The sequence below is a fragment of the Paramacrobiotus metropolitanus genome, unplaced genomic scaffold, assembly GCF_019649055.1.
Source record: "Paramacrobiotus metropolitanus isolate TYO unplaced genomic scaffold, Prichtersi_v1.0 Parri_scaffold0000059, whole genome shotgun sequence".
Classification (NCBI taxonomy): domain Eukaryota; kingdom Metazoa; phylum Tardigrada; class Eutardigrada; order Parachela; family Macrobiotidae; genus Paramacrobiotus; species Paramacrobiotus metropolitanus.
The window spans coordinates 624,910-637,620 of record NW_026570279.1 but is presented as its reverse complement, the minus strand read 5'-3'; the positions used below and the strand labels follow the sequence as shown (position 1 = coordinate 637,620).

Sequence of the window (12,711 nt, the reverse complement as noted above, 5' to 3'; positions counted from 1 at the left end):
CCTTCTGACGTTCTAACGTTCTGATATTCTGACGTTCTAACGTTCTGACGTTCTGACGTTCTAACGTTCTGACATTTTGAATTTCTGACGTTCTGACGTTTTTTAATTTTTCACGTTCTGACATTCTGACCTTCTGACGTTCTAACGTCTGATATTCTTACGTTCTAAATTTCTGACGTTTTTGATTTTTCACGTTCGGAATACCTGACGTTCTGTTTTTTTGTACGTTCTGACTTCTGATGTTTTTACGTTGTGACGTATAGATACTGTGCAAGCGACATACTGGGCGATGTACCTTTTATGGACGTTTGGGTACTAATTTATTGCTTACATACCTCGTAACAATTATTATTTATACTAAAGGAAGTATATATAGTCCGTGGTTACAGTCATCATGAGTACGAGTACTTATTTTGTTGAGTGCAGTAGTATACTTCTTCGAGTGCTTTTTACGTTTCCTATACTTAAGACCTGGTGGAACCATCTTCTGACCACTGGTTAATTAAAAAAACAAAGATCTATTGGCACACCTATGGAAAATATGGAATTTTTTTTTTTTTATGGAAAAACGGCGCATAAATACGTATTGGTCGGTAAGATTGTATGAATATAAAGATAAAGATAAAGATATATCTTTATATCTTTATACAATCTTACCGACCAAAACGTATTTATGCGCCGTTTTTATAGGACTCGTCAACGCGTGGTCAGTTTTAGTCCAGCGTGGTCTTAAAAAATTCCATATTTTCCATAGGTGTGCCAATAGATTTTTGTTTTTTTTAATTAACCAGTGGTCAGAAGATGGTTCCACCAGGTCTTAAGTATAGGAAACGTAAAGAGCACTCGAAGAAGTATTCACTACTGCAGTCTGCACAGCAATACAAAGTAAGTACTCGTACTTAACATGATGACTGTAACCACGGAGACTATAGCGGATACATATTAATACTTCCTTTTTGATATCTTTATCTTTATATTCATACAAGCTTACCGACCAAAGCGTATTTATGCGCCGTTTTTAACTCCTCGATAACTCGTGGTCAGTTTAAGTCCAGCTTGGTCTTAAAAAATTCCATATTTTCCATAGGTGTGCCAATAGATTTTTGTTTGTTTTTAATAACCAGTGGTCAGAAGATGGTTTCACCAGGTCTTAAGTATAGGAAACGTAGAGCACTCAAAAACGTATTCACTGCACAGCAATAAAACGTGCTTTAAAACATAATGTCTGTAACCACGGAGACTATAGCGGATGCATAAATACTTGCTCTTTAGGTAAAATTATATATTATTACGTCATGCAAAAGTCCATACGTATTTCAGAGCGTCAAAACGTCAGAAATTCAATACGTGTGAACGTCAGAACGTAACACCGTCAGAACGTCATAAAGTAAGAACATCGGAACGTCAGAACGTTAGGACGTTAGAACGTCAGAACGTTAGAACGTCAGAACATCAGAACTTCAGAACGTGAAAAATTAAAATTGTCCGAACGCCGTAAATTCCAAACGTCAGCCTTTATATATTCATAATGACCTTTCCGAAACAAAGCCAATACTATCCAGTACTTAAGTGCCGAGCGCGGATGCGCGAGGCTACCTTGTATTCATACAATCTTACCGACCAAAACGTATTTATGCGCCGTTTTTATAGACTCGTCAACGCGTGGTCAGTTTTAGTCCAGCTTGGTCTTAAAAAATTCCATATTTTCCATAGGTGTGCCAATAGATCTTTGTTTTTTTTAATTAACCAGTGGTCAGAAGATGGTTCCACCAGGTCTTAAGTATAGGAAACGTAAAGAGCACTCGAAGAAGTATTCACTACTGCAGTCTGCACAGCAACACAAAGTAAGTACTCGTACTTAACATGATGACTGTAACCACGGAGACTATAGCGGATACATATTAATACTTCCTTTTTAGTATAAATAATAATTGTTACGAGGTATGTGAGCAATAAATTAGTACCCAAACGTCCATAAAAGGTACATCGCCCAGTATGTCGCTTACACAGTATCTATACGTCACAACGTAAAAACATCAGAAGTCAGAACGTCAAAAAAACAGAACGTCAGGTAATCCGAACGTGAAAAATCAAAAACGTCAGAAATTTAGAACGTAAGAATATCAGACGTTAGAACGTCAGAAGGTCAGAATGTCAGAACGTGAAAAATTAAAAAACGTTAGAACGTCAGAAATTCAAAATGTCAGAACGTTAGAACGTCAGAATGTCAGAACGTTAGAACGTCAGAATATCAGAACGTTAGAACGTCAGAAGGTCTGAAAGTCAGAACGTGAAAAATGAAAACGTCAGAAATTCAGAATGTCAGAATATCAGAACGTTACAACGTCCGAATATTAGAACGTTAGAACGTCAGAAGGTCAGAAAGTCAGAACGTGAAAAATTAAAAACGTCAGAGCGTCAGAAATTCAGAATGTCAGAACGTTAGAACGTCAGAATATCAGAACGTTAGAACGTCAGAAAGTCAGAACGTGAAAAATTAAAAACGTCAGAACGTCAGAAATTCAGAATGTCAGAATATCAGAACGTTACAACGTCCGAATATTAGAACGTTAGAACGTCAGAAGGTCAAAAAGTCAGAACGTGAAAAATTAAAAACGTCAGAAATTCAGAACGTCAGAATATCAGAACGTTAGAACGTCAGAATATCAGAACGTTAGACCTTCAGAAGGTCAGGAAGTCGAAACGTGAAAAATTAAAAACGTCAGAACGTCGGAAATTCAGAACGTCAGAACTTTAAAACGTTAGAAGGTCAGAACGTAAGAACGTCCGAACGAAAAAAATTAAACCTTAGAACGTTATTACGTCTTATGAAATACGACTACGAAAGCGTATATACGATTTCAATCTTAGTTTCAAATAAATCACATTTTCCATACCTTCCCAATTATCCAAAATTTTTACAATTTCCTGTGTGCTTATGTCTCATTTGAAAATATTCATAATTTCCAGTACTTAAGTGCCGAGCGCGAAAGCGCGAGGCTACCTTGTATTCATACAATCTTACCGACCAAAACGTATTTATGCGCCGTTTTTATAGACTCGTCAACGCGTGGTCAGTTTTAGTCCAGCTTGGTCTTAAAAAATTCCATATTTTCCATAGGTTTGCCAATAGATTTTTGTTTTTTTTTATTAACCAGTGGTCAGAAGATGGTTTCACCAGGTCTTAAGTATGGGAAACGTAAAGAGCACTCAAAGAAGTATTCACTCCACGGCAATAAAAAGTACTTACTATAAAATTGACTGTAACCACGGAGACTATAGCGGATGCATAAATACTTGCTCGTTAGGTAAAAAATGTATATTACGTCATGCAAAAGTCCGGACGTATTTCAGAGCGTCAAAACGTCAGAAATTCAAAACGTTAGAACGTCAGAACGTCATAACGTCATAACGTGAGAACGTTAGAACGTCAGAACTTCAGAACGCCAGAACGTAACAACGTCAGAACGTCAAAACGTCCTAACGTTAGAATGTTAGTACATTAGAACGTCAGAACATCAGAACGTAATAACGTCAGAACGTGAAAACGTTAGGACATTAGAACGTTAGAACGTAACACCGTAAGAACGTCAGAACGTCATGAAGTAAGAACATCAGAACGTCAGAACGTGAGAACGTTAGAACGCCAGAACGTACCTACGTCAGAACGTCACAACGTCACGACGTCATAACGTCAGAACGTGAGAACGTGAAAACGTCATAACGTCAGAACGTGAAAACGTCAGAACGTCAGAACATCAGAACGCCAGAACGTTAGAACGTTAGAACGTCAGAACGTCAGAACGTTAGAACGTTAGAACGTTAGAACGTCAGAACGTTAGAACGTTAGAACGTTAGAACGTTAGAACGTTAGAACGTTAGAACGTCAGAACGTCAGAACGTCAGAACGTAAAAACCTAAAAACGTCACAAGGTCATAACGTTAGAACATCAGAAAATCAGAATCTTCATAACGTGAAAAATTAAAATTCCCAGAACTTCAGAAATTCCGAACGTCAGCCTTTACATATTTATAATGACCTTTCCAAAACAAAGCCAATACTATCCAGTACTTAAGTGCCTAGCGCGGATGCGCGAGGCTACCTTGTTAAGTACTTACAAAGCAAAATTTTGCCGTAGAAATCCTAAATATTTTAAAAACTGCAGTTGAGTCGGTAGAACGATACTCCCTTTCGTGCTCACAGTTGCTAAGCAAAATTCTGCAATAAACTTCTAGCCAGAAGTATAATTATGTTAATTATTACGAAAACAGCATGCGAAGGAACTTGCATACTTAGAATACAAGTGACTGTGGTCTCCTCATTCTGTTTTTCTGTTTAAACAAGTTAACCTGAATTTAGACTAAAACATGTTTCTAGCGAAGAAAATTCTTCGATAACGAAGATAATTCTTCGATAGCGAAGAAAATTCTTCTATTTCGCTACGTTTTTATTGGGTAGCAGTTTTGGTTTCGTGACTTTCTTGTAATTTCTAGAGATGGTCAACTGTCTTGTCAAAAAAATGCAGACAAAATTAAAACCATCACTTTGCTCGTGCTCTTTTTTTGAAAATTGTTTCACAACCAAATCATTAAAAAAATCTTTGAGTGATGCATACATTATGCCCTTTCTTAATGAAAATGAAAATAGTACAAACGCAAAACCTTGCTCGTGCCGTTTGCTCTTAAAAATTGTTTCTCAGCCAAAATATTAACAAACAAATTAGATTTAAAGTGTGTTATCAGAAAAGTAACGCACTGCTGACAAAATAATTTCGGGCATCTCTTTAAACAACGTAGTGCTTTCCTCTTTTTCTCTGCTTGCGTTATTGCTTGTGCTTACGTAGTTTTCTATCTCTGCCTTGAACATATCTCCTTGTTGTTCTGCAGAAAGAGGTTGTTTTTCCCAGTTGGATTTCTTTTGGTTTGGTTTTTCGTCGAAGTATCTTTTTCTTATTGGTACTGAGAATACTAGGGAAAATTTCGCTTCCGGTTCAGAAACTTTGTTAGCTGGCAGAAGATAGCTCATTTCAATTATTCCGATGTTCATTCTTTTTTCTTTTGGATCTGCCGGTTGAAATTTCTGCATTTCGTCAAAAAACGTTTTAATCGAATCAATTGGGACTCTGATGTGCTTTTTCTGTCCCACGGTGCAATCACAAAACTGAAAGTGTAAACTTGATCCACCTCGAATTACGACCATCCGCACCATATCGTATCCCTTGTGAGTTTCCGATTTTGGGTATATGTATACCTCGCCGGCATTCATCCGTTGAAATGCATCATGTAACGTTTGAAAAACTGTGAGGTAATTGCCTTCCAGTTTAACGATTTCTAAAGCAGGTTTTGAAAACGCAGAGCGTACCCAGGCAGATTTTTCCTGGTATATTTTTCGAGTTATTGGCAAAAGGCGCATACCAGGATAATCGTGTGAGCGCAAATCCTTGATATGTTTTAAAACTGTGTATTCAAAATCCTGTCCATATTTAGAAGCTCGAACTCTTTTTGGGCGCCTGAGCTGCAGTCGTCGAACAGTGGCCCACACGTATTGGCTGACGAAATATGGATTAGAGTGATCCTTTTCAGACACGAACTTTCCGCTGTCCTCTCGCGGCTTGCCCGGATTCACCCATCTTCCTAACAGGCGATTACTCTTCTGACCGACGTCGACCACTTTTGTATATGCGTCGTACCGGAGCCTTGTCCACATCGATGATCCTATTGCCTCGAAAAGCCCTATATCGAGCTCTGCAAGGGCGGTTAAAAATGGTTTAAAGAGCATGTAACGAGCACTTCCGCCAAAGAAACGATAACGAAGTCGGAGTGCTTTATTGAATCTCTCGTTGTCATTCAAATCCACTCCGTCCTTCCTCAGTGAGGTTAATACCCGATTTTTAAAATCCGTAATTTGTACTGCTTTAGCGTATTCATCCCAATCCCATGATAAGTAATAGTATACCTCCAACTTGTCCTCGGGGTATCTAACAAGCCCCATGGAGGTGACTATGAATAATCGGTTTTTAGTGGAAACCTTTTGCCATCGGACGAAAGTGTCGAAAACCTTTTCGAGATCCTTAAGGGGACTCCAAGTTGGGTAACTGGAAATTTTTGTCCGGTCAGTCACGCCATCGACAAAAAGGATAAATTTTCGATCGACGTCTGGTAGTTCTAAGCTCTCTATTTCACTAGAGATATTAGCAGTTTCGAGGGACATAGTTGTTCTGCGGTACTCATTGTTGACGTATTTGATAATTGTGAAGGAAGTTGCTTGCTCTCTAATTCTTAGCCATCCTACGTCAGCACTGTCAGCCCAGAGCAAATTGAGGGCGCAACAAAACGCCGCGGTGGTTTTTCCGCTACCAGGCGGCCCGCAGATAATTCCAGGCTTTTCTTCTTCGTTATGCACCTTGTACTGAATGTGCTTATAAAGTCTCCAAACTTCATGGCGGATGAAAACCACATGTGGGCTTGGACCATCGATCTCCCCATTTGATGTAAGTTTTGCTGGAATGGTGCATATTTGACCTTGTCGACCGTCAAGATCAATGTGTTTTATTGATGCACTTTGGACTGAAAAAAATAAAAGATACCAGTTCATCGACCACGCGCAGCAAAGGTCTTCTCTAAAAAAGAGTTAAACTAAGCGCCAATGCGCTGATTGAATTTGGCACGTTGCGGAACTGATCCGTATAAGATCATAGCTGGCATTGCTATGAATAGAACTATGAACTGGACTTTGAAAGCGGGGACGCAAAAGCCTTTTTCGGTCATGCTGAGCTTTGGTAGGATAGTGCCGGCAATATTAAAGCGAGTGCACTTTCATAGTAATTTGTCCGAAACGCACTGCTTTCGTCATGGCTGCTGACTGACGCTTGGCGGCATCAGCGTCTTTGGATCACTTCACGGTGTACGGTATACCGAGGTTCGCTAATCGTTATTCAAGACTTACCCGGGAGGTTCGTTCCCATTTCTTCAGTATTAGGCGGTGATTGCTCTGGGTTGTCTTCCAGAGTACGTCGTTTTTGTTCACTGTCTGCAGAAATATAAGTGTTATGAACGTTGTAAAACGTTTACTCTGCTTCCGCAGCAACACGGAACTGATGATTACCATTTTCGCCCTCCATCAACGCATCCTCGAACGTCTTCAGTTCATCATCGTTCATGTTGAAAGGGTTAGGAAGATCTTCGGGGGATACACCGAACTCATCGGTACGTGCACTTCCAGCTACAGATAGAGAATGTCACAAATTACCAACCCGCCAAACAAAGTTTTTATAAACCCCGGTCGGATTTTCGAATATGGGTGTTCTAATGTGGCACTGATTTTAATAATTGTGTCTGGGATAGCGGCATTGGTGCGTCTGTTTTTTTCTTTTGTGGCAGTAAAGATTTAGAATCCGGATATGAACATTCAAAGATGCCCTCACGTCCAATAATATACTGTGCGTGAGGGCATCTTTATTTATATATATATATATATATATATATATATATATATATATATATATATAATATTTTACAAGCGGCTAAAAAGGTAAGATTTTTCATGTTGAATGAGATCACGAATCTTTCATTTCCGTCAGCTTATACTTTATAGTTATAATAAACTCTCTTACCGATGGGCCGAGGTTGACCGGTACGTTTGTCTGCGAAAATATCATTGGCATCTGAATTGCTGGCCATCATCATCCTAGCTTCTACATGCGATCGGAACATATCATGGTCATTTGACGCTTCGCCGTCCCTTGACTCGTCAGTGTCCGTTAACCAAAAAGGGTGCACTGACAACTCAAGGGCCCTTGACCGAGCGTAGTCCTTTGGCGAATTAGTGTCCATAGAAACATCAGTGTCTACAGGAACATCCATGTCCGTTGAGAAATCACTGTCCACTGATGAATCACTGTCCGCTGACGATTGGATGTCCATTGGCGATTGAGCAGCGTCCATTGACAGCTCGTTTTCCGAGCATTCCGCGCCAGCTGCTTATTATGACATAGGTTAATCTTTCGCTCGACATAACATGGATCAAGAATCAGAATATTATAATAGTTTAGTACAATTCTCCGTTTCACTGAAATCTAAAGCTTTTTTAGCGTTATCAATGTGTTTCGCTCTGCTAGGCTGTCCGCTTGGATGTTTTTCAAGTAATAAATCTGGCGCAAATCTTTCGACGTATGCGCGTAAGACCTACCGGATGTTTCTGAATTAGTTTGGCCTGGGCTGCCACAAGAGGTTGAAGCAATAGGGCCCACGTTCATAGGTTCATGGATTACGTGCTTTTGGTTGGATTCACCCTAAAGTAATACGAAGTTAGGTTAGCGGTTTTATTCCGCTTAGCACTCATGCGCAAAATGTTACCGAAGTCATTAGAGGAGAGAGCTTCATAGAATCGTTATTGTTCGCATTAAATACTGATGGCGGTCCAGAATCTAAAATATAATGCACTTTTTGGATATCTGTCACATGATGCGGAGATTTCCGCGAAGAAATTCGTTTACAATTTTTTTTAACTCTAGGAAACCTTTCTTTGTTATTGATGTTAACTGTGCATGGCAAATAATGACTGACCAAAGCCATGGATGGCTATGTTAAAAAATGTGACCATTGCTGTTCATTTTGTTCACTCACGCACGGCTGTCATTTGGCTGGAATCGCCCTAAAGTTACACAAAATATGGTTAGCGGTTTTACTTTGCTTAGTTCTCCTCCACAATTTTTACCGGAGTTAGTAGAGGAGACCGCATCATAGAACCAAGCGGGATTACATCACGTAGTTCTAGCGGCAGTCCAGAATCTTAAATTCAATGCACGTTTTTTGGCATCTGTTAAATGATGCGGAGACTTCCGCGAAGAAATTCTCTTCATAGATATAAACTCTAGGAAACCTTTCTTTGCTATTGATGTTAACTGTGCATGGCAAATAAAATAATCGACCGAAGCCATGTCCATCTATGTTAAAAACACATGACTGCTGACTTTGTTCACTTACGCATGGCGCTCTTTTGGTTGGACTCGCCCTAAAGTGATACAAAATATGGTCAGCTGTTTTACTTTGCATAGCTCTCATGCATAAATTGTTACCGGAATCAATAGAGAAGAGCGCTCCATAGAATTAAGTTGAATTGGATTATTTACTGGCAACGGTCCAGGGTCTGAAATTTGGTGAACGTTTTTTGGACATCTTTTATTCGATGCCGAAATTTCCGCGATGCAATCCTTTTAACACTTTTTAACTCTAGGAGGTCTTTCTTTTACTGCTGATGTTATATGCGCATGGCAAATAAAATAATCGACCGAAGTCATGGTCGTGAAGTATGTTAAAAGTAGATATGGACGACTTCGTACACGTTAAATTTTTCGAAGCATGTTTTTTTGCTTGAACCCACAGTATCCCGCCGTATCCCACGGCATCCTCTACGTATCCCTCATGTATCCTTACAATTTTTTACTTCTGCCTCGATTGCTGCCGTATCTCTCCGTATCTCTGCAGTATCCTCTATGTATCCGACATGAACTCCGTTAAAAAACAAAAGAACACTAAGAAAACATAATAACGGGATATATGGAGGATAAGCAAAGGATACCGTGGGGATACTATGGAATACGCGAATTAAAAGGAATCACCACATTTTATCAATATTTGCAATACGTGCAGAGTATACACTACTGGCTACATCAGTGTAATGTAGCCAGTATGGCAGTATCCCTACGTATCCCACAGTATCCTTTACGTATCTTTCATGTATCCTGCTTCATGCAGGTTTAAGGGTCATAAGTAAGTAAAGTACGTAATTACAGTATCCCAACGTATCTTAACGTATCCTTACTCTATCCGTCGAGTATCCGGATTACACTTACATTTGGGATCCACATAAGGATACTACAGAGATACGGTGGGATGTTGCAGTAACTAAAACAAAGAAGAAAATCTGGGGGACACATGAAGGATATGCAGAGGATACTGTGGATACGGTGGGATACTCTGGATACAACTAAATACACATGCCCGAAAAAGTTTAGCGTGTACTAACCTTGCCGTACGTGATAAAAAGGTGGAGAAATTTGGTTTACACGGGGCCGTTAAAGCGAAAATGTGGAAAACTGTCTGGCATGAAGATAATGGTCGGGGTGTTGAAATAGTTGTCCGATTGTAATCAGGTATGATTCGAGTCACCGATATTAAAGAAAAAAACCCGAAAAAACTGAACGCGCATTATGCCAAAAACTAGTTCATTACTCCGACAGTCAAAATTTTACCATCATGTGCTAAAGCTTCGTCAATGCTCTCTTTCCTCTGCCTAATTTTTCCAGTTTTCTTTTAGTTTTGTAAGGTTTTTTTAACACTGTTGACACCTCTGGTGGTGACAGCTTACGCAGTATCAACCTTTCGAGCTTCAGCCTGTTTACCATGTAATCACAAGATTTATTACTGTGGCTAATATCATTACGGAGAAGTGAGTTCTACGCCAGCACACCCATGATTTAAAGCAGGCCCACATAAACAAAACTTAATGAGTCCGAATTAGGGTTTCGAAGAGATGCACCGTGGAAAAGGTTCGACAAGTTTTGCGTGATCATACCTTTGGGTGGCGATTTTCCAGTGGCTGTGTTCCACAAAGCTATAACTGGCGTGTACCATTTCTTCGGTGTTTCCGGTGTGGTTGGAGCCGACGTAGGTTTTTGAGGACTGACATCTTTTTTCCCGGAATTCCTCAGTTCGTTTCGTTGAACAGGCGCTATTTGTTGAGTTTCTATTTCAGCGTCCTGTTCAGGTTTTGACCATGTCTGGTTATTTGAAGAGGGTCGATTGTCTTGGATTTCCGCCGGTAGTCTATTCGGGGCGACTGCTTCCGCCTGATCAACAAAAAGTGTCTAGTGACTGCTGCTGTAAAAACGCGAAAGTGATGTGCGTCCGTAATTATAGGTAATTCATATTCGCCGCAAAATTCGTTGTTTTGCTGCAATCCTCGCACTCCACCTAAATTTATTCAGTTCTCGGCCGGTGATAGATGCGCTCTCTTTTAGTACTTACGACCACAACTTGGCAGATTCGAAATTCTTATTTTCGATTCCGCTACCACGGTCTAAGTTTCTCTTCAACTGACACGATACATAATTTCGAAACAATGTTTCTTTTAGTTGTGAAGTTTTTATCTCGGAAGCACCATCGCAAGCGGCGAAATTAATAGCCTTTATTTGTTGCCCGTACTTGCGCCATACTTACGCACTTAATAAGATTAATTGAAAAACGAACAGTCGACCAATGGATTTTCGAAACTCGTAGCCGTGTGGTCGACTCCGGTTACTTTTCATAATTATGTTCTTGCTCTTAAGTTTAATTATGCCTGCCTGAAAGCTCTCAAAAGCAGAAGCGAGATAACAACTTCCTGTGGTACATAACTGCGAACACACGACTAACCAAATTCGGTGTCTGGTTCATGATCGATCGTATATAAAACTACACCGTTAGCGAAATAGAACTTACGGATACTTCTGCCGCCGGGAGGCTCCCAGAGACTGCGCTACCTTTTGCCGTTGGAACTGGTGTCCCAGATGCTGTTTCTCCTTTTGCTGCTTTTTTCTGTAAAGTTCACCATTATCGAATTCGGCTATGTTCAGTGGGCAAAAATCATAACCGCTATCGTGATCAGATTAGAACGTACAGTAATTTTTTTGTTTCTTGAGGGGCTTCCGGAATTTTTGCTACCTTTTGGCTTTCGCGTCTCCTTCTTTTTTATTATTTTACGGATTGCTGCGAATTTCTGTATGAAACGGTATTAATAAATTTACCCGATTCAACCAGGTTCCGATGACATGTCCATAACCGACACCGTCATCAGATTAGAGCTCAGTTCTACATACAGATTTTCTCGACGTCACTGAGCTCCCGGAAGCTGGGGGATCTTGCATATTCGAATTCTGGTTCGATTCTGTGGAACTTGCTTCACGCGCCTATAAAGCGTTAACAATTTTATTCGTTTCCTCGACACGGCTTTGCGTTTATGGTGGCCGGTTGCAGCACTAGCTTAGTAGATACAAGGGAAGATATCATGGTTGGTAGGGCATTCATGTGCCTGAGACACACTTTGAACGCTATGTTAACGCAAGGTGGACTTTAGAATCATCCGCGGACCGATGCGCTAGCTAATAACGACTACACTTTCTGTAGCACTATAAACGCTCGAATTTGCTCGGCTCCATTATAGTCTTCGGGTAAATAAATGCGGTAAGTAACAATATAACTTGGGATAAAATTTATCTTGTACTCCAGTCGTATAATAAAATGATATGCGCCGCATTTCATACGTTTGAGACTTTGAGTGACCAGGGAAGCTAACTTACGCTTATTAAACTTTGTGTAATCATATCAATCAGGTATGTTGTCTACTTGGACAAAAAGCACCTACGCTGATTTCAAATTCTCTAACTTCGGCTTCAGTTATTTCTCCTGTTTTCGAGATATGGGTCAAAGAAAAGCCAGTCGGAGTAGAACTAAGTCTGCCAAATTTGCCAAGTTGGTATGATTTCAGCCAAACTGTTCATCACTGGCATGCCATACTGCTTCTCGAAAATGGATTTTATGAGGTCTTCTTGAGAGTCTTTAAATTTTGCTGTCCAGAAATTGTAAGCAAGTATCATGGCAATGACCGCAAACTTGCTACCAAGTTGATCCGGTCTCTTATGAACCTTGATTCTGAGCTTCCCCTCGTCTTCC

At 40.0% G+C, this 12,711-nt stretch overlaps 1 protein-coding gene across 1 annotated transcript; it reads right to left on the bottom strand.

Annotated features, from left to right (window-relative positions):
- Nucleotides 1–4,615: 4,615 nt before the first annotated feature.
- LOC129593083 (uncharacterized) lies at nt 4,616–12,526 on the bottom strand. The gene is made up of 15 exons (XM_055489272.1): nt 12,404–12,526; nt 11,859–11,948; nt 11,660–11,758; nt 11,482–11,577; nt 10,577–10,850; nt 9,078–9,148; nt 8,986–9,013; nt 8,717–8,790; nt 8,626–8,653; nt 8,356–8,426; nt 8,189–8,291; nt 7,614–7,976; nt 7,106–7,222; nt 6,947–7,030; nt 4,616–6,567 (listed from the first exon to the last, which is right to left on the bottom strand). The coding sequence occupies exons 2-15, from the start codon at nt 11,904–11,906 to the stop codon at nt 4,727–4,729; spliced, it is 3,297 nt and encodes a 1,098-aa protein (XP_055345247.1). The 5' UTR covers nt 11,907–11,948; nt 12,404–12,526; the 3' UTR covers nt 4,616–4,726.
- Between the last annotated feature and the right edge of the window lie 185 nt (nt 12,527–12,711).

Excerpts from the sequence above, each read along its gene's own strand:
- LOC129593083 (XM_055489272.1), bottom strand. The coding sequence starts at position 11,906 with ATGCAAGATCCCCCAGCTTCCGGGAGCTCAGTGACGTCGAGAAAATCT. Across the intron at positions 11,759-11,858 it reads CAGTGACGTCGAGAAAATCT|AAATTCGCAGCAATCCGTAA; the intron begins GTATGTAGAACT and ends CGTTTCATACAG. Across the intron at positions 9,149-10,576 it reads TGGAAAATCGCCACCCAAAG|ACCCTGGACCGTTGCCAGTA; the intron begins GTATGATCACGC and ends ACCAAATTTCAG.